The 16,012-nt window shown below is 46.0% G+C and overlaps 1 protein-coding gene across 12 annotated transcripts in view; it reads right to left on the bottom strand.

The window, feature by feature from the left end:
* Positions 1-16,012, bottom strand: part of LIMA1 (LIM domain and actin binding 1) — a 77,640-nt gene that overhangs the window by 46,170 nt on the left and 15,458 nt on the right. For 5 of the 12 annotated variants that reach the window (XM_083427417.1, XM_083427408.1, XM_083427409.1 and 2 more), the window contains exons 2-3: positions 6,443-6,579; positions 1,929-1,974 (exon numbers count right to left, since the gene is read on the bottom strand). In XM_083427417.1, the coding sequence (XP_083283543.1) occupies positions 1,929-1,974; positions 6,443-6,561 (165 nt within the window). In that variant the 5' untranslated portion in view covers positions 6,562-6,579. Of the gene's footprint in view, positions 1-1,928; positions 1,975-6,442; positions 6,580-15,846; positions 15,956-16,012 lie in introns of those variants that run through there. The other 7 variants (XM_083427407.1, XM_083427412.1, XM_083427411.1 and 4 more) reach the window with 5 other exon arrangements.

The raw sequence follows: 16,012 nt of genomic DNA, 5'->3' as shown, positions 1-16,012 counted from the left end.
CCCTGTGGAACGCCCTCCCATCAGATGTCAAGGAAATAAACAACTATCTGACTTTTAGAAGACATCTGAAGGCAGCCCTGTTTAGGGAAGTTTTCAATGTCTGATGTTTTATCGTGTTTTCAATATTCTGTTGGGAGCCGCCCAGAGTGGCTGGGGAAACCCAGCCAGATGGGCGGGGTATAAATAATAAATTATTCTTATTCCCATGGAAACCTATGGACCTCACCCCCAGTATCACATGCACTTCCAGCCCTGCTTCAACAAGGTATATGATTCTGTGCAAGGGCCAGAAAGCTGCATGCACCCAGGAATTCCACATGCAGCCCCACCCCATTCTCAAAGTCTGTAAGGTACAGGTGGAGTGTACCTTATGCTGGGTTTGCCCTCCTTTGAAGGCCATTGTGTTCCACTGTAGACGTACAACAGCACACCACAAAACAGTAATAGCAAGGATACTTCTAAAGTGCAGCTACAATTTAAAATTATTATGGTGCTAACTGCAGCATGCATCACCATTTTCTTATTGTCCTTTGTGGGCTTGTTAAAGCGATGTCTATGACAGGGGTCAGAAACCTTTTTCAGCTGCTGTCCCTCAGACCTTGTGGGGGGCCAGACTATATTGGGGGGGGTGAACAAATTCCTATGCCCCACAAATAACCCAGAGATGCATTTTAAATAAAAGCACACATTTTACTCATGTAAAAACACGCTGATTCCAGGACCATCCGCGGGCCGGATTGAGAAGGCGATTGGGCCGCATCTGGCCCCTGGGCCTTAGGCTGCCTACCCCTGGTCTATGATGATGGGAGTTTTGCAACAATAGGAGGGGTTTTGTAGTTGACGTGCAATTCATACAGAACAAAAACATGCCCACCACCTGTTGGGCTCCCTGAACCGATATTCTATTCAACAAGGATGACAAAGGCAGAAACATAAATAATAGACTTCAACTGGTGAACTGGAGATTCAGGAGGGGGAGAAGAGAAGGGGTCAAAAATATCTTAGTACAAAAGACGAAGCAGCAGCAGCTCTGACCCAGAAGGAAAAAAAGCAATAGTACAGTCATACCTTGAGTTACAGCCGGTTCAGGTTGCGGTTTTTTGGGTTGCGGACCGCCGAAACCCAGAAGTACCGAAACGGGTTACTTCTGGGTTTCGGCAGTCATGCATGCGCAGAGGCGCCGGATCTCAACCCGCGCGTGCACAGACGTGGGTTGCGAACTTGCATCCCGCACGGATCACGTTCACAACCTGAGCGTCCACTGTTACTTAGAAACAGAAATCCTCTTGGTGGCATGGATTTGGGGTTGTACAAAAAGTTATTTTGGAAAGCGGAGGCATACCAACTTCAGTTCCTTATTCAAACAGCTTCTATATTTCTGTGTTGAATAAAATAATCAGGAATTGGGAATCAAGGTCAGCTCCATCTCCTCCTACAGGGTATCCTTTAGGTAGCAGCGTAGGTAGAAATTCGGAACTAAATGCGAGCATCCATTTAAGGCTCAAAGCTAAGCAATGAGCGAAAAGGTACAGAATCTTACAGCTGCTTTTGCTTCAGAGCACAGAGAAGGCTATTCATGGAAGTTTTGAGGTTAGGACAAAGGACTTGGGAGCTAAGAGCGTTCTGGTTTTGAGAAGCTGATACAGAGAGAGTCAGTGCATGACCCCAGGGAAAGTCACTTGACTTCCTTGTGCTTCGGTCAACCCCTGAAAGGACAAGAAAGTGGGTCAGAGGCTGGGCAAGGCCTGGAGCTCAGGAGCCAAACAAAAGCATCCACAAAGCAAGTTTCCTAGTCAACACCAGATGCAGAGACAAGACAACTCTCTTGAGGACACTCAAGAGCAGCCACTACAGGAAATGGAGAAACTCCGATACTGTCATGGTTTTCACGTGGCAATTCATTCCATAAATATCTTTTCAATACTTACACTTCTTTTTTTCTCCGCAGTTGCTTCCTCGGCTGCTTTCTGGTACCTTTGTGGGGAAAGGGGTAGAGAGAAGGGTTGGTGAGAGAAATGGAGAGAGAAATAGCTTTATTCTCAGTCCTAAACCTACAGTCCTAAACCACAGAGCCTAGGACTTGCCGATCAGAAGGTCGGTGGTTTGAATCCCCACGACGGGGTGAGCTCCCATTGCTCGGTCCCTGCGCCTGCCAACCTAGCAGTTTGAAAGCACCTCAAAGTGCAAGTAGATAAATAGGTACCGCTCCAGCGGGAAGGTAAACGACGTTTCCGTGCGCTGCTCTGGTTCGCCAGAAGCGGCTTAGTCATGCTAGCCACATGACCCGGAAGCTGTACGCTGGCTCCCTCAGCCAATAAAGCGAGATGAGCACCGCAACCCCAGAGTCGGTCACGACTGGACCTAATGGTCAGGGGTCCCTTTACCTTTACTTTTAAACTTGCAAAGTGAAGCACACACAAAGTTTGTATGTGTGGGTCATTCGAGGATCTGCTAAATGTTGGATGACTGACAAGGCTGTTTGGCGAAGGAGAAAGAAGCCTCTAAACTTTTTCAGCAGGGGGCTGGTCCACTGTCCCTCAGACCTTGTGGGGGGCCCAGACTATATGGGGGGGGGATGAACGAATTCCTATGCCCCACAAATAACCCAGAGATGCACTTAAATAAAAGGGCACATTCTACTCATGTAAAAACAAGCTGATTTCTGAACAGTCTATGGGCGGGATTTAGAAGGCGAATGGGCCGGATCCGGCCCCCAGGCCTTAGTTTGCCTACTCATGCTCTAAACCATATGGTGTCATAAGCCTGTAACAAAATATTCAGCAGCAGCAATAAACGTCTTAAGTGCCTCCATTAATCGTGGCATGAGCTTTCATGTATGGCAAGCACCACCCTCTCGGTTGGTGGGTACAGATACATGCATGTGAATAGGTAGAGAAGGAGAAAATGGTAAACTGACTGGAAACAACACATTACGCATCTCAGTAATCCACAAAAACCTATGCCATAATACATCCATTCAGTCTTTAGGATCCCACAAGACACAACCTGCAGCAGGAAATTCTTTTAAACTGTGCTTTAAGAGTTCTTTAAAAGCCAATTATATGACAGACTAGCAGTTTGGGTCACTGCAGGTGGTGACAGCAGCCACGAAATTAAAAGACGCCTGCTTCTTGGGAGAAAAGCAATGGCAAACCTAGACAGCATCTTAAAAAGCAGAGACATCACCTTGCCAAAAAAGGTCCGTATAGTTAAAGCTATGGTTTTCCCAGCAGTGATGTATGGAAGTGAGAGATGGACCATAAAGAAGGCTGATTGCCGAAGAATTGATGCTTTTGAATTATGGTGCTGGAGGAGACTCTTGAGAGTCCCATGGACTGCAAGAAGATCAAACCTATCCATTCTGAAGGAAATCAGCCCTAAGTGTTCACTGGAAGGACAGATCGTGAAGCTGAGGCTCCAATACTTTGGCCACCTCATGAGAAGAGAAGACTCCCTGGAAAAGACCCTGATGTTGGGAAAGATGGAGGGCACAAGGAGAAGGGGACGACAGAGGACGAGATGGTTGGACAGTGTTCTCGGAGCTACCAGCATGAGTTTGACCAAACTGCGGGAGGCAGTGGAAGACAGGAGTGCCTGGCGTGCTCTGGTCCATGAGGTCACGAAGAGTCGGACACGACTAAACGACTAAACAGCAAAGCAGTTTGGGGTAGATTAAGCCCCCTGTGGCCTCTGACTGAGAATGGTTAAAAGCCCTTAACTCACAATGCAGTTTGAAGTGGAGTTGCTCTGCATTTAAATGCTCAACTGTCCCCAAATAAAAGCCATTTGGAGGAGACACCAGAGTCAGCAGTTCTTGATAAGGCCTGGTTACCACACCCATGACTAATGTTCACCGGATAACCTCTCCCCTGAATTTCCTAAGTATTCTTTCCGTAGCCTGCAGATATGCACTCAGTCCTTCTTGCAAGCCATTCTTCAGCTGCATGTACCACACAATGGACCCAGCAGACAAGCATCTCTCAGGTGATTTATTCTAAACTCAGACCACCACCAATGTGGAACCCACCCACTTTCAAGGTCAGGGTTCCCCCAGCGTGTGGGTCAGGCACATACACTGTGCTCCTGCGCATGAGGATGGGGGGGGGGGGATTACTGGTTCTGTGGCATTAGGAAAGGGATTGGAAGAAATTTAAAGTCTATTTGAATAAATATTGTAATATTAAAAATTAGAAGTTACCTGAAAGTACCAAATAGGCCTAGGATTAAATTAGGAGTCTGGCGAATTTCAAATGCTGATGGTAACAGTCCCTGCAATTTATAACTCTGTGCAGTAGATTAGGATGGGAGATAGTGACTGGTTCAAGGTCAACCACAATGAGCCTCACGGCTGAGCGTCAATGGTTGGGCAGCAAGGTTTCCTGGGTGCTGGTCTAACACTCTTAAGCACCTCAATCCGCTGTCTCCCTTATGTGGCAGGGGGTTCATTCCCTGCCACTTTATCATTTTGCTAGGCTGGAGAAACAGTACGAATCAAAGAAGAAAGCTCCTACTTTTGCATCTCTCCCTGCACCCTGTGCTCCAAAATGTTGAATTTTACACGAGACAAGAGGATAAATAAAAGCATCTTCATGCTGGCCCAGCCCAACTCTTCTTGCCACTGGGTGGCATCTGACCACAATAAATGTGCCAATGTGTTGAAGCATAATTGGAAGCAAATAAATGCAGGGCGTTTATAGTTCTGAAATCCTAGAAGCAAAAAATGGACCTGCTGCCCAGGGATTATGTAGCACTAGGATTCAGAGAAGCAGTGCTGGATCTGGGTGTCAGGAACAATACTTCCAAAGAGGGAGATATAGATAGATGCAGACAGACAGGACAGACATATATTCCTTGTTTTAAACGTTCATTTTCGTAGGGGCTTTGAGTTTCACTTTTTGGGAACAGGGGACTAATAAATATAACTATATATACATATGGACAATCCATATATAGACACACAGTCCATGCTGATAGTTTTCCTGAGGACTCCGGATTGTTTGGGATTCTACTGCACTTTCTAAAAAGAGGCCAAAAAAGTACTCATTGGAGGTGTTGTGCAAGTACAGGATCAGGACATTATTAGTACAAAAATCAGGTGTCTGTAAACCGCATGCTGAACTGTTGGGGGGGGGCCTCTATTTTTCAGTGGGTAAGAAAATTGCACACAAGCACTGGCAGAAGAAACGTCATGTTAAGCCTCTTAACAGGCCACATTTCTTAAGCAACAAAGTGTTTTAAAATATTCAGAGCGGCTAGCCTCCCGTGCCCCACATTGAATGCTTCCACATGCAGCCAGTTCCAATTTCTGTCAGCGGAGAAGGCGTTGTCATGTTCATACCAGCTAGGATTGCTGAAAGCATGGATTACAAAAGCCAACTCCTTTTGATTCTATTATTTCCTCCTTCAGAAACCTCAAACTGAGCTGCTATCTCTATCAGGAATCCAGTGGAAGCATTTCCTGAAAACACTTAAGGTAGATGATTTGGCAAGCTACACACCTTAGCTACCACGATGTTTGTTTTCCTAGTTCAACAAAAACATGGTGACATCCCCCAGTCCTCTGTTCAGTAATCTCTGCAAAGGAGAACAGCTCTAATACACAGGGACTCAGTTCTGACATCACAGCAAACACTGGTTGAGTGTGACATCTGAATTGACAACCCATAATCACAAATGCACCTCCAGAGGCCATTAAAATAAGAAATGCAGAGAAGACAGAACAAAAAGCAAACAAGTTGTTAAAGCATAACTCGCCTGTACACCTGGGAAAGTCAAGCCCAGTATACCTGAAGGAGCGTCTCCACCCCCATCGTTCAGCCCGGACACTGAGGTCCAGCTCTGAAGGTCTTCTGCAAGAAGTGAGGTTACAGGGAACCAGGCAGAGGGCCTTCTCGGTAGTGGTGCCTGCCATGTGGAACGCCCTCCCATCAGATGTCAAGGAAATAAACAACTATCTGACTTTTGGAAGACATCTGAAGGCAGCCCTGTTTAGGGAAGTTTTCGATGTTTGATCGTGTTTTTAATATTCAGTTGGGAGCTGCCCAGAGTGACTGGGGAAACCCAGCCAGATGGGCGGGGTGTAAATAATAAAATTGTTTTGTTGGGTTCTAATTTACAGGAATACAAAACCATGGTTTGGAGGGATGGGAATGTCCAGATTAAGCCAGAGGGAAGACCTATGTCAAGAATAATGTTCAGTTTCTCTAGCGCAGGAGTAGAATCATAGAATCCTAGAGTTGGAAGGCACCACGAGGGTCATCTAAGCACAACCCCCTGCAGTATAGGAATATTTTGCCCAATTTGGGGCTCAAACCCCAGATTAGGAGTCTCGAGCTCTTCAAAATACATACAAAAAAACCAACATGGCCAGCTGCTAGTTGTTACCACTGTTCTCATAGAAGGAACAGTCAGTACTCTTGGACAGGACAGTCGCAGAACTTACTTGGAGAACCTCTCCATGAGAGCCGATGACTTGTTCTTGTTGACAAAAGACAACTCCTTGGCAGTGATCCTCAGAGAATGCGAAGTCCATTGCCTTCTGTTAAAGGGAGATGGCTCCATCTTGAAATGCAACAGCAACTAGAGCGTGAAGGGGGAAAAGATTTTACATCAAATACTTCTCTTGCTCCACGGCAGACTTCTACATTTCTCTTCATTCCACTGCCTGCTCTCATAGAATCATAGAATCATAGAATCACAGAACTGTAGAGTTGGAAGGGACCCTGAAGATCATCTAGTGCAACCCCCTGCAATGCAGGAATATGTAGCTGGTCCATACAGGACCAGTTGCATACCAGTTGCTGGAAAATACAGGAGCGGAGGAAGGGCTCTTGCGTTTGGCTCCTACTTACGGGTTTCCCATTGGAGCCCCTGGTTGGTTGGCTTTGGTGGGGGGAGGATAAGAGAAGAGAAAAACAGAGACAATGAAATAAATAACACTGTGGTTGTATTTTTCTTTCTTTCTGATATTGGATTTCCTGATCCTGATATTGCTTATGATTTGGAATATACAAGAACTGCCCCAGACAGATGGACAACCTAAGGTTTGCAAGGAGCTCCAGCCTCTCAGCCTTTTTTTCAGGGGGTGGGGGGTGGAGGATCCTTGTAAAAAGGGGTCCTTACAAAAAGACTCCTGTCCCAGCATCCCACAGCAGTGGCAGACCCACACACCTAGTAACGTAGGCAAGAATCAAAATTCCTGCCAACTTAAAGGGAGGCAGCCCCGGGAAATCTTTTACTGCTCAATTCTGCTAGATACAGAATCTGGTCAAAAGTTTAAAGAGAGAACCAACCTCTCAAGTTGTGGTTTTTAAAAAGGCTTAATTGGTTTCATGCTAGATTCCCTGAAATATGTCTGAAGAAATATTAAGTTGAATTACTAAAAAAGAAAAACATATCCACAGCAACACCTTATAGTTACCGTAATCTGCATTACAAGAGGAGGAGGTTACAGTTGAGGAGCCTCAGCAGAAACAGTTCCCATGCAAACACTTCTCAATGAGTTATGGATAAGTTCAACCGTAGTGGAAGCTTTATACTGCAATACTAGCTGATTATCTTGAAGAAAAAAAGCCAAGCACAGCAGAAATAATGGGTGGTAGCCAACTAACTTATTCCACCTCTTCCTCCCCTCTCCTCCCCCAAAACTGTTCGCAGGGCTCTCCAAACAATTTGGAGAAGATATGGGGAAGATGCAGAGAATTGCACAAGCATAAATCATTGCACTGACAAAATGGGTTAGCTGTCTGCCACCCCCCGCATCCCTGCTCAAACTATTTTAAACTACAATTTGAAGTACCGTATTTTTCCATCTATAAAGATGCCCCCATGTATGAGACACCCCCTATTTGGGGGGACCCCAAAAATTAAGAAAATACCCCTCAGCATTACCTGTGTATAAGACAAGCCCCAATTTTAAACCTAATTTTTTGGTAAAAAACAAACAAACCACTTAGTCTTATACACGGAAAAATACGGTAAATCAAAGGCAATGCAATAAGCATAGCTCAACTCATTTATGGATCTGAAGCCTATGGGTGGCATTATGTTCATTGCAAAGGCTGCTTGAAATGAATGAAACCCAGCCAGATGGGCAGGTATAAATATATTATTTATTATTATTAGAGTTTGGATTTGATATCCCGCCTTTCACTCCCTTTAAGGAGTCTCAAAGCGGCTAACATTCTCCTTTCCCTTCCTCCCCCACAACAAACACTCTGTGAGGTGAGTGAGGCTGAGAGACTTCAAAGAAGTGTGACTGGCCCAAGGTCACCCAGCAGCTGCATGTGGAGGAGCGGAGACGCGAACCCGGTTCCCCAGATTACGAGACTACCGCTCTCAACCACTACACCACATTATTATTATTATTATTAACACTAAAAGAAGAAACCTAGCCAATGTCCAAGCCCTACACTAACTATGGCACAACACCGGCTAAGAACTAATCAATGATACTGCAGGTATCAGGAAAGAATAACTTCTGAAGCATCTGAAAGGTAGACAAAAAATTAACCAATAGCATCCTTTCCCAAGGTGAGTGTGCATTTCCCCCAAGTTACCATGAACTGCATGAAAGTTAGCAGCATTGTAATCTCTTTCCTCTGGATTCCATCACCATAATGTTATGAGTCTGGGGGTTCTAGACTCCCCCTAAAATGCTGGATCCTGTAAAGAGCTAGAATTTGATCAAGCTTCCTGAACCTCTGGATCCAGCCGTAGTTAAAATGTAAGTCAGGCCAGCTTCTTCAGGAGAGAACCTGAGAGATGATGCTTTTATCACCCTATTTTTCATTCTATAAGACGCCATAAGACGCACCTAGTTTTAGAGGAGGAGAACAAGGGGGGGGGGAATTCTCTCCCTCTCTGCGCAGCACCCCTTCAGCGAAGCGGCAGGAGAAATCAAGCCCCTTACATTTCTCCTCCCGCTTCGCTGAAGGGACGCTGCGCAGAGAGGGAAAGCTGTGGATCGCCTCTCCAGCGAAGTGAAGCCAGGAGAGCAAGAGGGATCGGTGCGCACCAACCCCTCTTGCTCTCCTGGCTTCAGCGAAAGCAATGCAAAGCCTCCAGAGGCTTCAGGCGGCTATCCCTGAAGCCAGGAGAGCAAGAGGGGTCGGTGCACACTGATCTTGCTAGCTAGGGGTGACAGGAGTTGTAGTCCAAAAACAGCTGGAGACCCAAGTTTGGGAAACACTGCTTCAGGAGGAGGCTCTGCTAGGACTGACTGTCAGCCTTGTTGGGAGTCTTGCATTGAACTTGCCAACTTTTCTTCCGCCAGAAGTTCCAGTTGCCGGCTAAGGAAAGTTGTGTTGCGTGTAAGAAGACTGTCTACCCAATGGAGCGTCTCTTTGCCAACCAGCAAGTATACCATATCAGCTGTTTCCGCTGTTCTTACTGCAACAGCAAACTCGCGTAAGTCCTTCCGGGAGAGCCCACTTCTTTTTTATATAGAAAAAGGCTACTGTAAGATTAACTCTCTAGTGTGGGTTAGGAAAGGGCAATGTTTAGGTGCTGAGAAAAGCAAGGTGGGCATGGTTTTCAGGTGGTTCTTAAGAGCTCCAAAGGAATCTACAACTCAAGGATGTACTGTATTTTTCGCTTTATAAGATGCACTTTTCTGCTCCTAAAAAGGAAGGGGAAATGTGTGTGCGTCTTATGGAGCGAGGAGCGAATGCAGACTGCGCAGCTTTCGCTGAAGCCATGGAGCCTGCATTCACTCCATAAGACGCACACACATTTCCCCTTACTTTTTAGATGGGGAAAAGTGTGTCTTATAGAGCAAAAAATACGGTATTTATTAAATTCGTATACCGCCGTTCTTCCGAAGATCCCTGTTCACAAAATGAAAACACCAAAATACATAAGAGATGGGCCATTAAAGGAGAACTAAAAGAGGGTCATTAACAAAGCGAGGATTTGTTATTATTACTATTAATAATTACTATTATTACTACTACTACTATATACGCATAAAGTGTTTTCCCGAGTATAACATTGGGCAGAGCTGGACAGGGGGAGAGGGATAGTGTAAACAGCAACACCAGAAGGAAGTGCCCCCCCCCCCCCCAAAAAAGACAGTGGTAATTACATAGTTAAAAGTTATCTGGTAACACAAATTTCCCTGACCTTGGTATGCCAATCAACAGAGATAATGTGCTAAAAACCCTTTGTCTCTGTTCAATCCGCAAGCAATAACATTGAAGTTCCTGGTGAATTGTAAGCCACTCTGCAGTCTCCCTTTGAAGTATAATTCGCTCCGGGGATGTTCCCCTAATAGCTTTTGAATCATGTCATTTCTGATATCAGATTTGTGTCCATTTATTCTTTTGCATAGGGACTGGCCTGTGTTGTCCTATGAGGAATACAGAAGGGGCATTGCTGGCAGATGGTGGCATATATCACGTTGGATGAGTAAGGGATGAATGAACCCTTGATTTGTGGGTGACATTATTACGTCCTGTAACAGTACTGCCAAAGGAGACACAGGGACAGAGCGGGTCTGCCAAAACAAACAACACGAGGCAGTCATTCAGGCAAGTTGACGGGCGAGGGAGGGCCGATTTCCCCATCTCTGCTCACTCTGAGATTTTAAGAAGGGGAAGAGATCTACTGAGGGAGGTGAGGTGCACTACATCAAACATCTTAAATCTCATTTTGCAGGCAGGTGAAAGAAAGCTAACTAGGAGACACTGCTCACTTAAATCCAAGTTCCAAAACCAGATGCAGAGGCCCAACAGCAGCAGGACCCTCTTCAAATTAAGTACGAGAACTGGTTCTTCTACTTTGCTAGCTTGGGAAATTGACCTGACCACAGAAACCAATCTAGAGGAAGTTACATTCCCCTGAGTGGAGGTTGACCCGAGGGACAAACTCTTTCTATTCTCTGGAATAATAAGAGGAGCAGCAGCAGGAGAAAATGACAGGAAAAGGCCACAAGAGCAGGGCTTGGCGAATTCAGTTAAAAGCACAGGTTCTCACGCACATACGCATTCATGAGGGGATGAGAAAGCATAGCAATAACATGAAGCACTAAGCAGGGCAAATTGGGGAGGGTGGAGTACAGACGGGGGACTTTTGGCCTCAGACACAGCCAATTTTTAAGCATTTGGCAGGTTCCCCAACTTGCTCCTGTGCGCATGAGATCCAAAGCTGAAAATTTAAGCACGCAAGGGATGCGATCTGCTCAAAGACCGTACAGTGGTACCTCGGGTTACATACGCTTCAGGTTACATACGCTTCAGGTTACAGACTCCGCTAATCCAGAAATATTACCTCAGGTTAAGAACTTTGCTTCAGGATGAGAACAGAAATCGTTCTCCAGCGGTGTGGCGGCAGCAGCAGGAGGCCCCATTAGCTAAAGTGGCGCTTCAGGTTAAGAACGGACCTCCGGAACGAATTAAGTACTTAACCTGAGGTACCACTGTATATTATAGCTGTCAACCTTCCCCTTTTTTTACGGGAAATTCCCTTATTCTAGCGCAGTTTCCCGCTGCTATCCTGGATAGTTAGATATCCCATAGACTGTCCCTGGGACAGGTGAGGCTGCTGATCCCTTATTTTCAAATCTGAAAGTTGACAGCTATGCCGTATATGGAGTCTCTGGGGTGTTTCTTAATATCACGATTGCACTGCATATTTGTCGGTTTGCCTGCATCAGTGGCTTCAGGTTAACGCACCTTCCAACATGTCGAAGCAGGTAATGAACTATCACCATTCAACTATGGGACAAGAGGTTCCCCGTCCGTCATTTGCGCAATCCAGGCAAACACGTTTGGCCCCTAGACAAGCCAGTACAGACTAGGCTAGAACCCTTCCCTTGTTTGTAGCTACTTTCCCGTGTGCCAATGTTTTCTCTCTTTCAAACTAGCATTTCAGCATGCTAAGCTCCCAACCCCTGGCCCGGCCACAATGTTGTATCTCTGCAGTTTGTGTGAACCTTGCCCTAAGCTGCCAAGACAGAGACAGCCGTCATGCAAACCAGTGCAGGGACGTAGGTTCATGTCACTTGTCCCTGGAATGGGCGCAAAAGTTTTTCTGTACGCCACAACAGCTGCGAGAATATTGCTAGCGAAGAATTGGAAGAAACAAGATTTACCAACTATCGAAGAATGGCAGATGAAGATGATGGACTATATGGAACTTGACAAACTGACCGGGAGACTGCAAGACCAGAGAGAAGAGACGGTGGAAGAAGACTGGAAGAAGTTTAAGGAATATTTGAAAAAATATGTTAATATTTAAATCTTAGAATAGCTTTGGATGTGGATATAGGCGGTAGGGTTAGAAGCAGAAAATAGGGTATTTTAAAATAGTATTATTTGTAAGTGATAAAATGTGAAGTTATTTTAAGTGTGGTTTAAAAAAAAGAGATGTTTATAAATTATGATATTTGTAAACTGCTAAAGATGAAGTAAAATGAAAATCAGATAGGTGGGACTTGGGGAAGCCCACTTAATATTTAGAAAAATAAGGACATGACAAGAATTTGCTTGTATTGCTTGTTTTTCTGTTTGTGTTCTTTATTTGTGTTATAAAATGAATTAAAAAATTGCGGGGGGGGGGGGGGAATGGAATGGGCGCAAAAGTTCGGCCACACAGCCGTTGCTCAAGCAAGTTGAGCAGTACATGTCAACCTTGCGATGGATCACCAGCTAAACATTGTGATATATCACTATATATCGCGCTATCTGAAATAAGGATGGAGGCATTGGCTGGCTTCATGGTTTTTCCCGCACTGTGGTTTTTTGCTGGCGCCTGCCCTTGTGACTCGCTGCCCCCTACAGGAGCCAGGGGAGAGCTGAGCCGGCCAAGCTAACAGGGGCTTCAGGAATCGAGAGAAACATTGGCTGGCATCACGCTTTTCCCTACCTTGTGATTTTTGCACAGCGTGCGCACGAACGCACCATAATTCACAATATATTGCCAGGTCAAAAATAATGAAACCGGTATCACGATATGGGCTTCAAACCAGTTTGGGGCAATATATCGCACCACCCTAGTGCCAACTGGTGGCAGGTAAGGGGAGGAGGGGGAAAAGCTACACACTAAACAGAATTGTAGAGTTGGACAGGATCCTGAGGATCATGCAGTCCAACCGCCTAGGAATATGCAGCCGTCCCATACAGGGATCGAACCTGCAACCTTGGCTTTATTAGCACCACCCTTGAACCAACTGAGCTCTACAGGCTGCTCTATACATTTGGATCCTTAAGAGGTCAGTAACATCCAGAATGCTGCAGCTAGACTGGTGACTGGGAGGGGCCACCGAGACCACATAACACCGGTCTTGAAAGACCTACATTGGCTCCCAGTACGTTTCCAGGCACAATTCAAAGTGTTGGTGCTGACCTTTAAAGCCCTAAATGGCCTCGGCCCAGTATACCTGAAGGAGCGTCTCCACCCCCATCATTCTGCCTGGACACTGAGGTCCAGCGCCGAGGGCCTTCTGGTGGTTCCCTCGCTGCGAGAAGCCAAGTTATAGGGAACCAGGCAAAGGGCCTTCTCGGTAGTGGCGCCCTCCCTGCAGAACGCCCTCCCACCAGATGTCAAAGACAACAACAACTACCAGACTTTTAGAAGACATTTGAAGGCAGCCCTGTTTAGGGAAGCTTTTAATGTTTAATAGACTATTGGATTTCAATATTCTGTTGGAAGCCGCCCAGAGTGGCTGGGGAAACCCAGCCAGATGGGCGGGGTATCAATAATAAATGATGATGATGATGATGATGTTCTTAGAGGTCAGTAGCAAGAACACAACAGTCTGCATTAAGACAAACGCACCAAGTTCTTCCTTATGAGCCTCCAAACAAACAAAAAGCCCGTCTTTCGCCTGGTAAAGCAACCAGTTCAGGGGGTACATGGCACTGCCAGAGGGAGCACAAAAAGCAATGCGGTAAGAATGATTTAGCTCCACTTGGAAAATAAGACTGAGAAGCACAGAACATCAACCACTGCCAGTGGCATTAAACACCACAGGTGTTGCATGAGCTCACGCATACGAAGACTGCCAACCATTTAAACGTGGATTAAGTTTAAATAAGTTTGCATTCCACGAAAACTTCGCTATGGACCCCTTTCTGAGATATTGCAGCATAAGGATTTAATATTAAAAGATGAGCTTTCTTACCAACACTACTCGGTATGTTGCAGAGACACACCAGCAACAAAATAGCCTCAAACAATGAATAAGTGTGCGACTCAATCTCAGCCCTGCAGACCAATCCTGCAGATTAAACTGACTACATATATTACTCTCCTCCCTCCTGCTCTGTCTTGCATTAGACTAATGTTTTATGCCACTGTATCTCACTACATGGGCCGCGGGTGGCGCTGTGGGTTAAACCACAGAGCCTAGGGCTTGCCGATCAGAAGGTCGGTGCGACGCTCCCATTGCTCGGTCCCTGCTCCTGCCAACCTAGCAGTTAAAAGCACGTCAAAGTGCAAGTAGATTAATAGGTACCACTCTGGCGGGAAGGTAAACGGTGTTTCCATGCGCTGTTCTGGTTCGCCAGAAGCGGCTTAGTCATGTTGGCCACATGACCTGGAAACTGTACGCCGGCTCCCTCGGCCAATAAAGCAAGATGAGTGCCACAACCCCAGAGTCAGCCACAACTGGACCTAATGGTCAGGGGCCCTTTACCTTACCTATCTCACTACATTGGAGACTTTTGATAGGCACAGCCCCACAATTTCATATTACACATTCACTCGGTAATAATAGGATTATGTTTGCTTACAAACCGAATGCGACCATAATTTATATGTTCTTCTTTACTGCTTTTTTTTAAAAAAGGGTGAAGCTTCTCCAACTGCAAAATGCTATCTCGGATGGCTGCGAAAGCGCTGTTTTAAGTGCCAATATGGACTTTCAGGTCTACGGGCTATTGATTTCGGCAGAACGCATTGGTTCCATTTAACTGTTCCAGACTCTGCTGTGTCAACCACCAAGAAAGGCTTTCTGGAAGGACTGAACTGCGCATTGTGGAAGACCCCATACAAGGCATTGGCCTCACTCTTAGGCCTCCCCGTTGCCCGACAAACTGAGCATGCTCCGGAACATTTGTCTCCCTCCACCTGCAGATTCAGGGCAGGACCGTATCTCGCACCCAGAGCTTGCTTGCCAGTACTGAGCATCTCACAGAGAGATGGCTGATAAGCTTCCAAGGAAGTCCAGAGTTCCCTCCGAACAAAATTAGTAAAGGTCATCCAGGTCGATGGCTTTCACTCCCCGGCTTTTTCTCTTCCCGGCATGCGCTGGTTCAGGACAGCTAAGTGGCTTTTGGCTTTTTTTCTGGTTAATGTTTACACATGAACACTCATCTGCAGAGCAAACATTGCCTAGGTAGGTCGTCTTGCCGCTCCCCATGGAACAGAAGCTTTGGAGAGCGACAAATGTGGACTTTAGGATCCCAAAGAAGCCTTGCATGGTTTAGGGAGTACAGAAGCTGATCCATAGCTGGGGAACCAGTCAGCTTTGCTTAAGTCAGGAGTTCTGAAATTCAATACAAGCAGTGGGGAGGGGGGGGAGGGACAGAAAGCTTTAACACAGAGACTGCTAGGTGCCCCACAGCCTCCTCAGCAACTACATACAAGTCAGAAGCAGAGAACAGCACGTTCTGAAGCAACAACAGAAAACTTGCAGGCTTTTGCTAAAGCCCAGCCCCGTCCAGCAAGCTTCAGCTGTGACGTTCACTCTGCCCTACAAATTATTGCTAAGAAAAACAGGGTAAGAAAGGTGAAAGTCTGAAAGCGATTTGGAGAGCTCAGTAGCTTTATGGCTTTTTTCTCCTCGGCCTAGAGTCCCCTTGCCCTCTAAACGAGCGCTTAGAGCGAAAGGTATTTGCGACTCACCTTAACGACGAAACTGCCTCCACAACAACTGAGTAAGAAGCTTACGGAACTGCAAAAGCACCAGAGAATGTTTTGCCTTTTTGTGCATCTGTAGAAACATGCAAAGGCACTGGCACACACTTGTACTTTTGCCAAGAGCACAAATATTTTCAGGTACATCTGGGAG

This window comes from Podarcis tiliguerta (genome assembly GCF_965153285.1).
Source record: "Podarcis tiliguerta genome assembly, chromosome: 2".
Classification (NCBI taxonomy): domain Eukaryota; kingdom Metazoa; phylum Chordata; class Lepidosauria; order Squamata; family Lacertidae; genus Podarcis; species Podarcis tiliguerta.
This window is presented reverse-complemented; position numbering and strand designations above follow the sequence as displayed.